The following is a 12,391-nucleotide window of genomic DNA, read 5'->3' on the forward strand; positions in this document are numbered from 1 at the left end:
ACTGTACCGCAGCTAACTGAAAAGATACGTCGAGGGCTCCGCCATGTTGGGAAGGTCATGACTATGCACGTGCACTATACATCCTCACGCAATTAGCTTTCTTACGTGCTTTTTAGATACCCCAGTTATTCCAAATAACAAATAAATTGTATACAAGTATATTAAGACCAGATAAATACCTATAATAAGATTTTGTGTTTGACAGACAAATAAATAAATAGATAGATAGATAGATAGATAGATAGATAGATAGATAGATAAATAAATATGAAACATATTTTGATACATGTTTCTAAAATAATACGTTTGCGTTTTAGACACGTTTTTATCTCAGATTACAAACTGCTGTTAAATGTCCATCGTAGTCTTTGGTTGCTAGGGAAACGTAAAAGACTTTTTATTTGTCCAGTCCTGAAGTCGGGCTCGAGGACAAGCTATCCAATCACAGAGCAGGAGGCGAGATTGTCTGTGAATACGGGTGGGTTTAACCGCACAGACGGACGTTGGTCGTTTGTAAACAGAGAGCCTTATTGGCTGGTGAAAAGCCACGCCTACGAAATACCGTTGGTGTCTCAGTAGTGCCTCCTGTTGGTTAAAACGGACAATGACAATTGAGTTTCAGTTTTTTTTTTAAAGCGTTCATATTAAAACACACAAAGAACACAACATATATAATCGATATAAACAATTCTAGCTTATTAGGCCACACTTATTTCACGATTTTTACTAGATATTAAAACAAACAAAAAAAATTCTTAGGACTGTTCGGTTCCAGATATTTTGGTAATTGATTCAGGGAGTCGGCATCGATATGGAATCGACTCCCAGATTTAATTCCACAGAATGATTTTCGATTCTCAAAAAAAAACAACACAGATTGAAATTTAACATATCGTTTAAAACAAGTGAATATTAGTATATACAGCATGAATATTAAATAAAAAACATTTGTACTGTAAATAAATATATTAAATCGTTTCGTCTCCAGGCCGCTAGGTGGCAGAACACAGTTAGTATTTCTTCACTAGACAGAAGAGTGGAACTGTTGTGTTTGTTTGGTTCAATATTCCCGACGTTCATGTTTTCTAGAGATGTACACAGCAGCTAAACAAATTGGACTGTTACCGAATTGCTAAATGTGTAATTTGTTGTAAATAAGTGTCAGTCTGCAGTCTAGCTTTGTGCTGAGGACATTTCAGCCTGATTAGCATCGTGCTGTTTCTTCCTCCAGTCGACTTCCAGGTGAGAAAGAACCTTAAGTTCAGTTTCATTACAACAAAAGTGTTCATATGTAAGTTATTTACCTTCTCTTTGTATTCCGTATGCTTTTGTTGGGTCACTAAAGAGCTCATCTCTATTACTTTATGGAAGCTGTAAATAAATAAATAAGTGCTTGAAGGTATTTTAAAGTTAGCACACATGTATTGGGCAATTTAAAGGAAATACTAAATAAATAATACAATCAGCAGTTAATTGCTGATATTCGTGCAAGTGTTGTTTCTGGGTTTTTTGGGTTTTTAAAAAAAAAAAAGAATGAATTCAGGCTTCAGCTTAGAAACGTTTTATTTTGCATATTTAAATGTGCTGATTTGCATGTGTAACAAAATCAAACGAAACGTGGGAGTTTAATTGTTTATTCATATAATAATGAATAATTTACTGAGAGTGTTTTCACACTCGGGTTAGACATTTACAGCGTGTGTGTCTGTGTGTTGGCTGTGTGTTGGCTGTGTGTTGGCTGTGTTGTCTGTGTGTTGGCTGTGTGTTGGCTGTGTGTTGGCTGTGTGTTGGCTGTGTGTCGGTTGTGTGTCTGTGTGTCGGTTGTGTGTCGGTTGTGTGTGGTGAAGGATGGGGTCACTCGGGAGTCGTTTCCAAGCTTCTCCCCACCGCCTCAGCGAGACACCACAACCTCACTGTGCAGGGAACACACACATCTGTGAGTGCAAGAAGAGGAAACGGAGCTCACACTGTGAGTGTGACAGTGAACCAGAGGAAGAGGACAGTCTGCTGGACACACCGTGCAGGTCTCTCACACACACTCACACTCACAAACATACACATATACTCACACACACACACTAGTTCTATACAGTTTAATTGCAAACTTTTGCAAAGCTTTTACTGCATTGGGTCTCACAGATTTTTGCTTCAGAATCAGAAAGGTCTTTATTGCCAAGTATCTTGCCAGTGTTACGACTCTAACTATAATAACGCTGTTGGATGTTATTCCTCACACATGCTGTAATGATTGCATTTCATTTGGTACTTGTGTAACAATGTTTAAACTGCACTGTAACAGGAAGAAGCTAAAGAGCACGTCCAAGTATATTTATCAGACGCTGTTCCTGAACGGCGAGAACAGTGATATTCGGATCTGTGCACTCGGCCAAGAGTGGAACCTACACAAAGTTTACCTGTGTCAGGTACAGTGCACACTTCACTTCTTATTAATATGATGACAATAGCGCTGTTGAATTCTCAACTCTGATTGGTCAGGAACTGTTGATTCATTCTCTATAACAGCAGCTCTGACCGCAGTACAGCCACAGAACAGGGTTTATATGATTCGTCGTTGTTTTTGTATTTGCACAGTGACTTGTATGATGGATACCTCATATAAACAGATAAAAAATACAGCTTTTCTGTGAGAAAATGTTTATTTATTTGTGCCATAAAGATGGAGAAAGAGAAATGAGGCTGTTTAACACTGCTATAACATGGTTTAATGTTGTTGGTTTTTTTAAACCTTGTATGTATCTATAAACGGATAAAAAGTTTGCACTATTTGAGATTTGGTGTTTGTGTATAAATTCCAGCAGTGTATCATCATCATCATCATTTCTTAGGAGATGAAAAAGAAGCAGCATATACGGTCTAGTGTCTTCACTCTCATTGTTAGCAGCCACACTGAGTCACTCCGTATTTGCATGAAGTTTAACTGTTGTCATTTGTCACGGCTGCATGTCACAGGAGGTTCGCGACTGCGTTTAAAGTTGAATCTCAGTCGATTCAGATAATATTCTGCTCAAGATCAGGTCCGGTTAAATTGCTGACCAATCAGGAGAAGCCACGTGTCCACATGTTGTTATATCAGAAAACACCGTGCTATAATGTTCACCAAATGTAATTTGGTGCATGTCGTCTTTTTCTTTCCTATTCCCTGTCTTGACATGAATGTTCCTAATCGCATATCCGTTTTGTTCTTCGTGCAGTCTGGATACTTCTCCAGCATGTTCAGTGGCTCCTGGAAGGAATCCAACATGATGGTCATCCAGTTGGAAATCCCAGATCAGAATATCGACACAGAAGGTGAGACGAGGTGAAGACGGGAAAACGCTACACACAGTCATCTTTAAGCTGGGAGAAAGCTAAATAAGGATCCTGGGTTGTGGGTGTGTCTGTCTCTGTTTGTATGGGTGTGTCTGTCTGTCTGTGTGTGTGGGTGTGTCTGTCTGTCTGTTTGTATGGGTGTGTCTGTCTGCCTGGGTGGGTGGGTGTGTCTGTGTGTGTATGGGTGTGTCTTTCTGTGGGCGGGTGTGTCTTTCTGTGGGTGGGTGTGTCTGTCTGTGTCTGACTGTCTGTGGGTGTGTCTGACTGTCTGTGGGTGTGTCTGACTGTCTGTGGGTGTGTCTGACTGTCTGTGGGTGTGTCTGACTGTCTGTGGGTGTGTCTGACTGTCTGTGGGTGGGTGTGTCTGACTGTCTGTCTGTGGGTGGGTGTGTCTGTCTGTGGGTGGGTGTGTCTGTCTGTGGGTGTGTCTGTCTGTCTGTGGGTGGGTGGGTGTGTCTGTCTGTGGGTGTCTGTCTGTGGGTGTGGGTGGGTGTGTCTGTCTGTGGGTGTGTCTGTATGTGGGTGTGCCTGTCTGTCTGTGGGTGTGCCTGTCTGTCGGTCTGTCTGTCTGTGGGTGTGCCTGTCTGTCTGTGGGTGTGCCTGTCTGTCTGTGGGTGTGCCTGTCTGTCTGTGGGTGTGCCTGTCTGTCGGTCTGTCTGTCTGTGGGTGTGCCTGTCTGTCGGTCTGTCTGTCTGTGGGTGTGTCTGCCTGTCTGTGGGTGTGTCTGCCTGTCTGTGGGTGTGTCTGCCTGTCTGTGGGTGTGTCTGCCTGTCTGTGGGTGTGTCTGCCTGTCTGTGGGTGTGTCTGCCTGTCTGTGGGTGTGTCTGCCTGTCTGTGGGTGTGTCTGCCTGTCTGTGGGTGTGTCTGTCTGTCTGTGGGTGTGTCTGCCTGTCTGTGGGTGTGTCTGCCTGTCTGTGGGTGTGTCTGTCTGTCTGTGTGGGTGTCTGTCTGTCTGTGTGGGTGTCTGTCTGTCTGTGTGGGTGTCTGTCTGTCTGTGTGGGTGTCTGTCTGTCTGTGTGGGTGTGGGTGTGTCTGTCTGTGTGTGTGTGTGTGGGTGTGTGTCTGTCTGTCTGTCTGGGTGTGTGGGTGTGTCTGTCTGTGTGTGGGTGTGGGTGTCTGTCTGTGTGGGTGTGTCTGTCTGACTGTCTGTCTGTCTGTGTGTGTGTCTGGGTGGGTGTGTGTGTAGCTCTTCAGGTGGTGTTTGGCTCCCTCTACAGAGACGACGTTCTGATCAAACCCAGTCGAGTTGTTAGTATCCTGGCTGCTGCCTGCATGCTCCAGCTGGTCAGTGAGCTTTATTGTGACAAAAAGCTACATTTTCATACATGTAAAAAATAAACACAACACCATTCTCTCACCTGCACTGAATTTGGTCTCCCTTTTTGCATCAAACAAATTTTCATCCACACTGTACACTGTAGTGTATACACACACACACACACACACACAGACTTTTAGATCAAAACATCCAAACAGAGAGTGTCTGGTGAGCTGGTTTTGATCCACATTCACATGAACAACTTTGAAAAAAGAATTTTTCTCTTTCTTCTTCCCCTCCATTTTTGTAGACGCAAGCTGCTGTAGCCACAAAGCACAAACTGAGCTGTATGACGATGCTGCAGAAATGGAATCTGGTCTAAAGATTTGAACAAAAAATAGAAAATAAACACTTGATGTAATGCAGGAAATAAATTTATCCTCTTTTTGTTTTTTTACGCCCATCACCGTATTACTGGTCTGGGGTTTTTATGGAACGTTTTCAGCCCTAAGCGCACATCAGCCACTGATTTTATACTTTTTTTATTCGTTTAATTGTGCACCATGTAACAACGAACTTAAAATAAACTAGATGCGAAAACCATCCAAAAGTATCACTCTCACTCGGAAAATTGACGGACGGATGTGAAAACACTGATCTTATTTTTCTATAATTTTTCTGTTTGTGTAGATCATCGGTTTCTTGTAAAAGCTTTTATTTGTTCAGATCTAGACAATTCAGGCCATTGTGCTTATGTCATCATTTATAATCTGTAATTAGTTCTGCATTATGGTGTGTGTGTGTGGTGTGCACGCAGGATGGACTTATCCAGCAGTGTGGTGAAAGCATGAAGGAGAACATTAGCGTGAAGACAGTGTGTGGCTTCTATGCCGCCGCTAACATGTACGGCCTGGACTCTGTATCGAAGAAGTCAGTCTTTTTCTTTTTTCCATTACGAGTCACTTGTTTTTCCTCCCTTATGCCTTTTGATCCCAGTCTTTGTGTATTCCAGGTGTTTGGAGTGGCTTCTCAATAACCTCATGACCCATCAAAATGTGGAGCTGATGAAGGAGCTCGGGTATCTGCCCATCTCGGTCATTTACACACATCGACCTTGTTAAATATACAAGACATGTATACATTTTATTTATTTTTTTAATTGAAGGGTTGAAATCATCGAGCAGCTGATCCAGTCGTCAGATCTGTTTGTCATGCAAGTCGAGATGGATGTGTACACCGCTCTGAAGAAGGTTCATCTGTCCTGACATTAAAGCTGTCAAACGATCTTGTCAATCATATACGTATTAATGAATCTTTTTATTTTTTTATTTTTATTTTTTTATGATGGTGCAGTGGATGTTCCTGCAGCTCAACCCGTCATGGGACGGTCCCATCAAACAGCTTCTGGTCGATGCAGACACGTGGCTCTGTAAAAGAAGGAGCGGTGTGTATGCGTCACTGATTTCCCAGCCAACTGATTTATTTTTCAAACTGTTTTTCATTACATTGGCTCCCCCTGCTGGTCAGGTCTTATTTAAACATTAAATCTCATAAAGGAAGAAATGATTTAGCACCGTATGTTCGTTATAATGACGTAAGTTTAAGAAAAAATTAAAAAGTACTATTAAATATCAAGTGCTTACAAAGTAGCCGAGCAACAGTTTCACTTTGTTATTTATATATCTTTGAGTCTGCGATCAGTTTCTGTCTGACGGCGTGGCTTCTCCTACAGAGCTGGGAGAAGATGAGCCGTTCCTGTGCACAGAGCAGGGCTCGCCTTTCACCCCCGTGTTCAGACACATCCGCCTGCAGTACATCATCAACGACCTGGCATCGGCCCGCATCCTCGAGAGGGACAACATCATTCCGCCCGGTAAGATTCTTCCACCATAATCTCATCTTACTGCACATCTTAAAGGAGAAGGTTAGTTAAAAAAAACTTTAATGTTGAAACTGAATCTTAGTGTTTTTGTAATTAATTGATGATGTGACTCCTGACTCTCTCTTTTTCAGACTGGTTGTCCAGGATATACAAGCAGCAGTGGTTCACCATGCTTCGAACAGAGCATGACAATGACAACGGGTGAGTGGGAGCAGACCCCAAATCACACACCATTCAGAGTCGAGCACAAGCTACATTAGACTACGTAGAGACCACGTAGACAACCTAGAGGCGTGTTTCAGTATTTAGTCCAGCAGCACTTCTGTTTTAAATCCTCAAATCACATGTTAATTGAGACTAGCTTGAAGTTCAAGTTTCACAGAATAAAACTGATTAGTAAGAAATTTGATGACAAAAACACTCTTTTAAATATATCCCATGTTTGTACATTACTTCAAGGCAGACATCCGTTATCTTAAGGTCTAATTAGTGCCGTCTTTGTGTCCCTGAATGATTTAGACCCCAAGAGGCCAATAAGGATGAATTCGAGAAGAACAGCATGCGCTGCGGTCGAAAGCTGAACAAAGATGGAGATGTAAGTGTACTCATTTATTATTATTATGATTATTATTATTATGTAATAATTTTACAGCAGCGTTAAGAGTTGAAACGAGGTAATGTGAGAATCTCATCCTCAGTACTGCTGGAGATGGACAGGATTTAATTACGGGTTTGACCTGCTGGTCACCTACACTAACCGCTTCATCGTGTTCAAGAGAAACACCCTCAGTCAGCCATGCGGGGGCGCCGTCAGCCTACAGCCACGGCGACACCTTGCTTTCAGGTAAGAAGCCTGAATAATAACAAAGATATTGTTGTTATTGTGATTGTTGCTTTTTACTTTTCATTGATATACCTGTGATTCTAACGTGTGCCAATATTTATGAGAAAAGGTTTTTCCACCAGCAGATAAAAGCATAATAACGTTTTGTCATCTGTTATGTGGCTAATATGCTGTTAACTGGACAAATTCACTCCTGATCAATTTCTCCTCGGAATAATTTTGTTGCACATCCATCATCCATCAAGGGTTTTTTAGATTGATTTTGAAGGGTTGCAAAAATTCTGTGCATTTTTTTTTAGCAATGGGGCAGTCGGACTGTAACATTCAAAATAGCCTCCATCAGCCAATCATTTGACCGTGGAAACAAGCTTTTTATATCAAATGTAAATGTTTCATTTCTGTAATCACTGAATTCTGTAATTTTATGAAAGCTTGAAAAATTGTCCACCAGGGGGAGTAACTCAGATTTATTTAATAAAAGTAAATGCTTAGCTGGCAGTATATTAGATAGTTGTACAAACCTTGGTGTCTTAAGGTTTGAAATTCTGTACCCCCTGACACACACACACACACGCACAAAAAAAAATCAACTGCCACTGAGAAACAGAAGGGTGCTTGGACTCTTATTTACTGAATTTTGTGGTTTTATATTTTCTTTACAGCTCTTAAGTCACCCTTCATTTCATTGTTATAACCCCTCTCTCTCTCTCTCTCTCTCTCGACAGGTTGCGGCTCGCATCGTTCGACAGCTGTGGCAAACTGATCTGCAGCCGATCTACATGCTACCAGCTGCTCACTCTGGAGAAAGATCAGGTTTGTCTCTCTCTCTCTCTCACACACACACACACACACACACACACACACACACACACACACACACACACACACACACACCCATTAAAACAATCACACACTTTACTATATAATTGCATTTTTATTCAAGTGATTTCTAACAAGAAAGTGAATATTGTGAACTAACTGCTAAAGAGTTGATGTGTGTGTGTGTAGGAGTACGTGGTGATGAACCTGGACAGCCGTCTCCTGTCTTTCCCGCTCTACGTCTGCTGTAATTTCCTGTACACTTCCCCCTCCCCCGAGCGCCGAGCCGACGAATCAGAAAGCAGCTCCCGCAGCAAGTCGTGACTTTCCGGCCAATAAGCTCCGTCATGATCTTGTGACATCATCACTTCCTACCACTCACTCACTTTTTGCCATCAGTTTTCTATACCTTGTTATTTTTACATTTTTTTAAAGAAAAAGTCTATACTGATAATTTTACTGTTTTATTTTACTTTTATATTTATTTCAGAATTTTTTTTATGAGTTTAGTATATAATTAAACCCAAGAGAGTCCACAGTGAGCACGTTAGTTTTATGCCTTCTGTTGTTTTGTACGAAGTGAACTGTTGTAATCTTGTGTCCGTTCATACTGCACACGAGTCTGATTTTGCCAGGCATTCCTATTTATTCAGCTGTTTTGTACTGTTTAAAGAAAACTGGTGCTTTTTTATATAAATCGCTTTTTCTTCCAGTGCAGCTCTCAATTCACATCACACAGACAAATGGCCATTTCATATTTTCTGTAATTATATTATTGTGACTATGTACACATGATGATGATGATGATGATGATGATGATGATGATGAGTGGGTCTTGGTTAAATGTAGAAGATGTGCATTATGGGATAATGACATCATCGTTCAGGCATGAGGATATAATCATCGCTGGCTGGTGAGAGCCTATTCTCAAAAAATAAAATGATGGAAAAAATGCCGCTTTGTATCAGTTTATTTCATCTCTGGTTGTATTTGCTGATTTATCACGAACCAAACGAATGAAAATACTTATTTATTTTTTGTGTCCATAGCGGAGTACAGGTTCCAGGATGGCTAAATCATTCCAAAGGATTTTATGAATCTTTTAGTAAAGTCGTGCATCAATATTTTCTACACAAAACCGAACAAAGTTTTGCTAATTTTCTTCATAAACTTGCATGCATTGATAAATGCCAGGTTTCATGGCACAGCTGGTTTAAGTTCAGCCACAAAACTCCATAAAAGGCAAATCTCAGCTGTCAATAGACTTAACACAATTCCTCCTTTTATAGAGCTCTATTCCTTTACTTGAACAGCTCATATTTGTCTCATTTATGGATCGAGATCAAATCCTTTCTTAAAAGTTTTATAAAATGTATTGTCTGTGTCCTTGCAAAGGGAAATTTGCACAAACAAAACGACAAACAAAAAAATGTTTTTCCAACTACCTGGATTTTCAGGAACACATTCATTTCTTATGCGAACAACCGACTAATAAATCGACAAAAAGACAAAATTACGTGTGATCAGATTTCTGCTTTCTACTTCAGGACTTTGTTTTTAAGCTTAAAATTTAACAAATGTTTGGATAAATTGTGTTATAATTCTTATTTCAGGAAAAAAAAAAAAACTAATTTCATTCAAAATATTTCGGGTACCTTTAAGACAAAGTCAAACAACCAGTTTTGTTTAACGTCACAATAATTGTTTTTATTGTCCATACAAAAACGAGCAGTTGAGGCGGTAACGCTGATGATGACCAACATAAAGCTCTGGCTTTCAGTTGAACGTGTGATCCTTCACATTTTCATCACTGATAGTGTTGTAAAAGCTGACTGCTCACTGTGGTATAGACTCCAGGTTCTGCTTCAGTCTGTGTGTCATGCTGGGCAGCAGGTTGAGGTGATCTTCCACACAGCTGCCTACACACTTATCCATAAGAGCACGCACAGCTGGATCCTTCGCCCCCGAGTCAAACAGGTCTTTGGCTTTATCATTGCAATGCATTGTACATCGTGTCAGACGATCCTGAAAGATGGACGATACATTTAAAAAAAAAAAATACTACTACTACTCAGCAGTAATAACCAAACACACAATGCGATAATGATATTGTGTTTTAATGTATTCTATAAGTATGTATATCTGGGTATAATTTTTATCTGAAGATGAGGGGATTAGCCTGGGACTATGACTCACCAACAGTTGAATTGTTATTACCTCACCAATGTTTTTCTCAATTGTTTTTGTCCTGAAATGCATCAATGCTTGTGAGATAACGTGGTCATTTTGTGCTATAAGCTGCACAGTGACCCCTTTGCTGCACTGAGAATCTCCATGAGCTGCATTTAAATCCTGGATCATACGTCTTTGAGTATGACCGGACAAGTACGTTTAGTTTCTCCTACATCTGAAGTCTTCTGTTGGCTTTTAATCCATCAATGCATCAATGTTAATTCCTTAAAGATTAGGAACTTTTTAGATTGTTATGAAATATCTGTTTCTTTTGAACGATCAGGTCTCCACGAATAAAATAGGACGTCACTAAACAAAATCACTTTCATTTCACCTCAATATTACAGTATGACATATAAGCCTCAACGTGGGCGCATTGGTGTGCACTTACCTGAAACTTTTCCAGTTCACTAGTGACGAGTCCCTGCGCTTTAGCCAGAGGTGTGTGACAGCGCTCTATACACTCATGAACCTGACTCATAGAGGCAGTTTTACGCTCACAGCATTCTGCACTGCACCGGAACATCCGGCCCTGAAAGTCACACGTAAACAGGCTTGACAATACGTTCAGGATAATATAATTATTACACATTAGTTGCATCTGTATGCCCTGTTTTTGAAGTTTGATGGATAAAAATAATACACAGCTAGTGCTATAAATTGATCTTTTGGAACACAAAACCTATTAATCTTCAAATTCTCAACTCTGATTAGCCTGCATTACAAATTTTGGAGGTCTGCTAAAACTGTGATGGGAAGTATGTAGAAAACTTTCACTTAAAAATAAACCAAGCAGAAATGCTTGGATATTTCATAGGTAAGGAAGATGAATGCTTCCTGGGTGATTTAATGTCCAAAATTTTGCCATGCGTCTCTTTTACTATATATGCAGGCAGCAAAGTCGATCAAACTTTTAAACGGATAAAACTTTGGCTTTTTTTTTTTCAACATGCACCAAGTGTAAAATCTACACCTGATCAGTTGTTATTCTTTACATGCTGAGAGACTGTTATTGCCAAATGTAAATAGGATGATTATAATGATGATTATGATGATGATGAAGTTTATGATGATGGTGGTGTTGATGATGACGATGATGATGAGTTTTCATTGTAATGATGTTTTTTTCTGCTGGATTACAGCACACTGGTACTGTATCTCAGTGTATATTAATCACACCAGGTAAGTGATGATGATGATGGTACAGTGGGACTGTATCTCAGTGTATATTAATCACACCAGGTGAGTGATAGTGATGATGATGATGATGGTACAGTGGGACTGTATCTCAGTGTACATTAATCACACCAGGTGAGTGATAGTGATGATGATGATGATGGTACAGTGGGACTGTATCTCAGTGTATATTAATCACACCAGGTAAATGATGATGATGATGATGATGATGGTGGTGGTACAGTGGGACTGTATCTCAGTGTATATTAATCACACCAGGTGAGTGATGATGATGATGATGATGATGATGATGATGACACAGTAAGACTGTATCCTGATGTTACCTGCATGGTCCTAATGTGATCCCTCTCCAGGTTCTGCACCATCTCCTCCACCGCGTTCTGCATTCGTCCCTGATGCGCCTCGGCCATTATTCTCTATTTATAACTTTATAAACTACTGAATTAAACCGAAGATCTGCTGAAATAAAAACTAATCAGTCCTGATGTGTCGTTAAGCTAAACACAGAAATAAACAACAAACAACACAATGTAGTATTTACCGCGTCGCACAAAATCCCATTCAATAAAATCGTTTTGTTTTTAATTATTGATAAATATCCTGTAAGGTCACCTCTTAGTCCATGCCGCTTCCGGGTGTCTAAACACGTTACTTCCGCCCCCTTTGCTTTCTTCTTCTTCATCTACTCATTTCAGCTTGTATTTAGTGCATTTCCGCCCCCAAGTGGACTGGAGCATCGAAAACTCGTATAGAGTATATCTGTGTCGTATATCTCTCTCACTCACTCACTCATTTTCTACCGCTTATCCGAACTACCTCGGGTCACGGG

At 40.4% G+C, this 12,391-nt stretch overlaps 2 protein-coding genes across 2 annotated transcripts; one reads left to right on the plus strand and one right to left on the minus strand.

Moving 5' to 3' along the window:
- Positions 1–987: 987 nt before the first annotated feature.
- On the plus strand, positions 988–9,088 carry gmcl1 (germ cell-less, spermatogenesis associated). The gene is made up of 15 exons (XM_027175348.2): positions 988–1,242; positions 1,848–2,024; positions 2,300–2,423; positions 3,213–3,309; positions 4,517–4,614; positions 5,406–5,518; positions 5,601–5,666; positions 5,754–5,838; positions 5,942–6,032; positions 6,321–6,461; positions 6,602–6,671; positions 6,990–7,065; positions 7,169–7,314; positions 8,040–8,127; positions 8,323–9,088. The coding sequence occupies exons 2-15, from the start codon at positions 1,849–1,851 to the stop codon at positions 8,455–8,457; spliced, it is 1,506 nt and encodes a 501-aa protein (XP_027031149.1). The 5' UTR covers positions 988–1,242; position 1,848; the 3' UTR covers positions 8,458–9,088.
- Positions 9,089–9,563: 475 nt separating this feature from the next.
- Positions 9,564–12,378, minus strand: fam136a (family with sequence similarity 136 member A). The gene is made up of 3 exons (XM_027175351.2): positions 11,886–12,378; positions 10,757–10,897; positions 9,564–10,158 (listed from the first exon to the last, which is right to left on the minus strand). Exons 1-3 carry the CDS (start codon positions 11,970–11,972, stop codon positions 9,970–9,972), a joined length of 417 nt encoding a protein of 138 aa, XP_027031152.1. The 5' UTR covers positions 11,973–12,378; the 3' UTR covers positions 9,564–9,969.
- Between the last annotated feature and the right edge of the window lie 13 nt (positions 12,379–12,391).

Source organism: Tachysurus fulvidraco, chromosome 20, assembly GCF_022655615.1.
Source record: "Tachysurus fulvidraco isolate hzauxx_2018 chromosome 20, HZAU_PFXX_2.0, whole genome shotgun sequence".
Classification (NCBI taxonomy): domain Eukaryota; kingdom Metazoa; phylum Chordata; class Actinopteri; order Siluriformes; family Bagridae; genus Tachysurus; species Tachysurus fulvidraco.

Coding starts and splice junctions, on each gene's coding strand:
- fam136a (XM_027175351.2), bottom strand. CDS start 11,972: ATGGCCGAGGCGCATCAGGGACGAATGCAGAACGCGGTGGAGGAGATG. Junction 10,898..11,885: donor ATCACATTAGGACCATGCAG/GTAACATCAGGA, acceptor TGTGACTTTCAG/GGCCGGATGTTCCGGTGCAG. Junction 10,159..10,756: donor GTGAACTGGAAAAGTTTCAG/GTAAGTGCACAC, acceptor TCCATCTTTCAG/GATCGTCTGACACGATGTAC.
- gmcl1 (XM_027175348.2), top strand. CDS start 1,849: ATGGGGTCACTCGGGAGTCGTTTCCAAGCTTCTCCCCACCGCCTCAGC. Junction 3,310..4,516: donor TCAGAATATCGACACAGAAG/GTGAGACGAGGT, acceptor GTGTGTGTGTAG/CTCTTCAGGTGGTGTTTGGC. Junction 5,519..5,600: donor CTGGACTCTGTATCGAAGAA/GTCAGTCTTTTT, acceptor TGTGTATTCCAG/GTGTTTGGAGTGGCTTCTCA.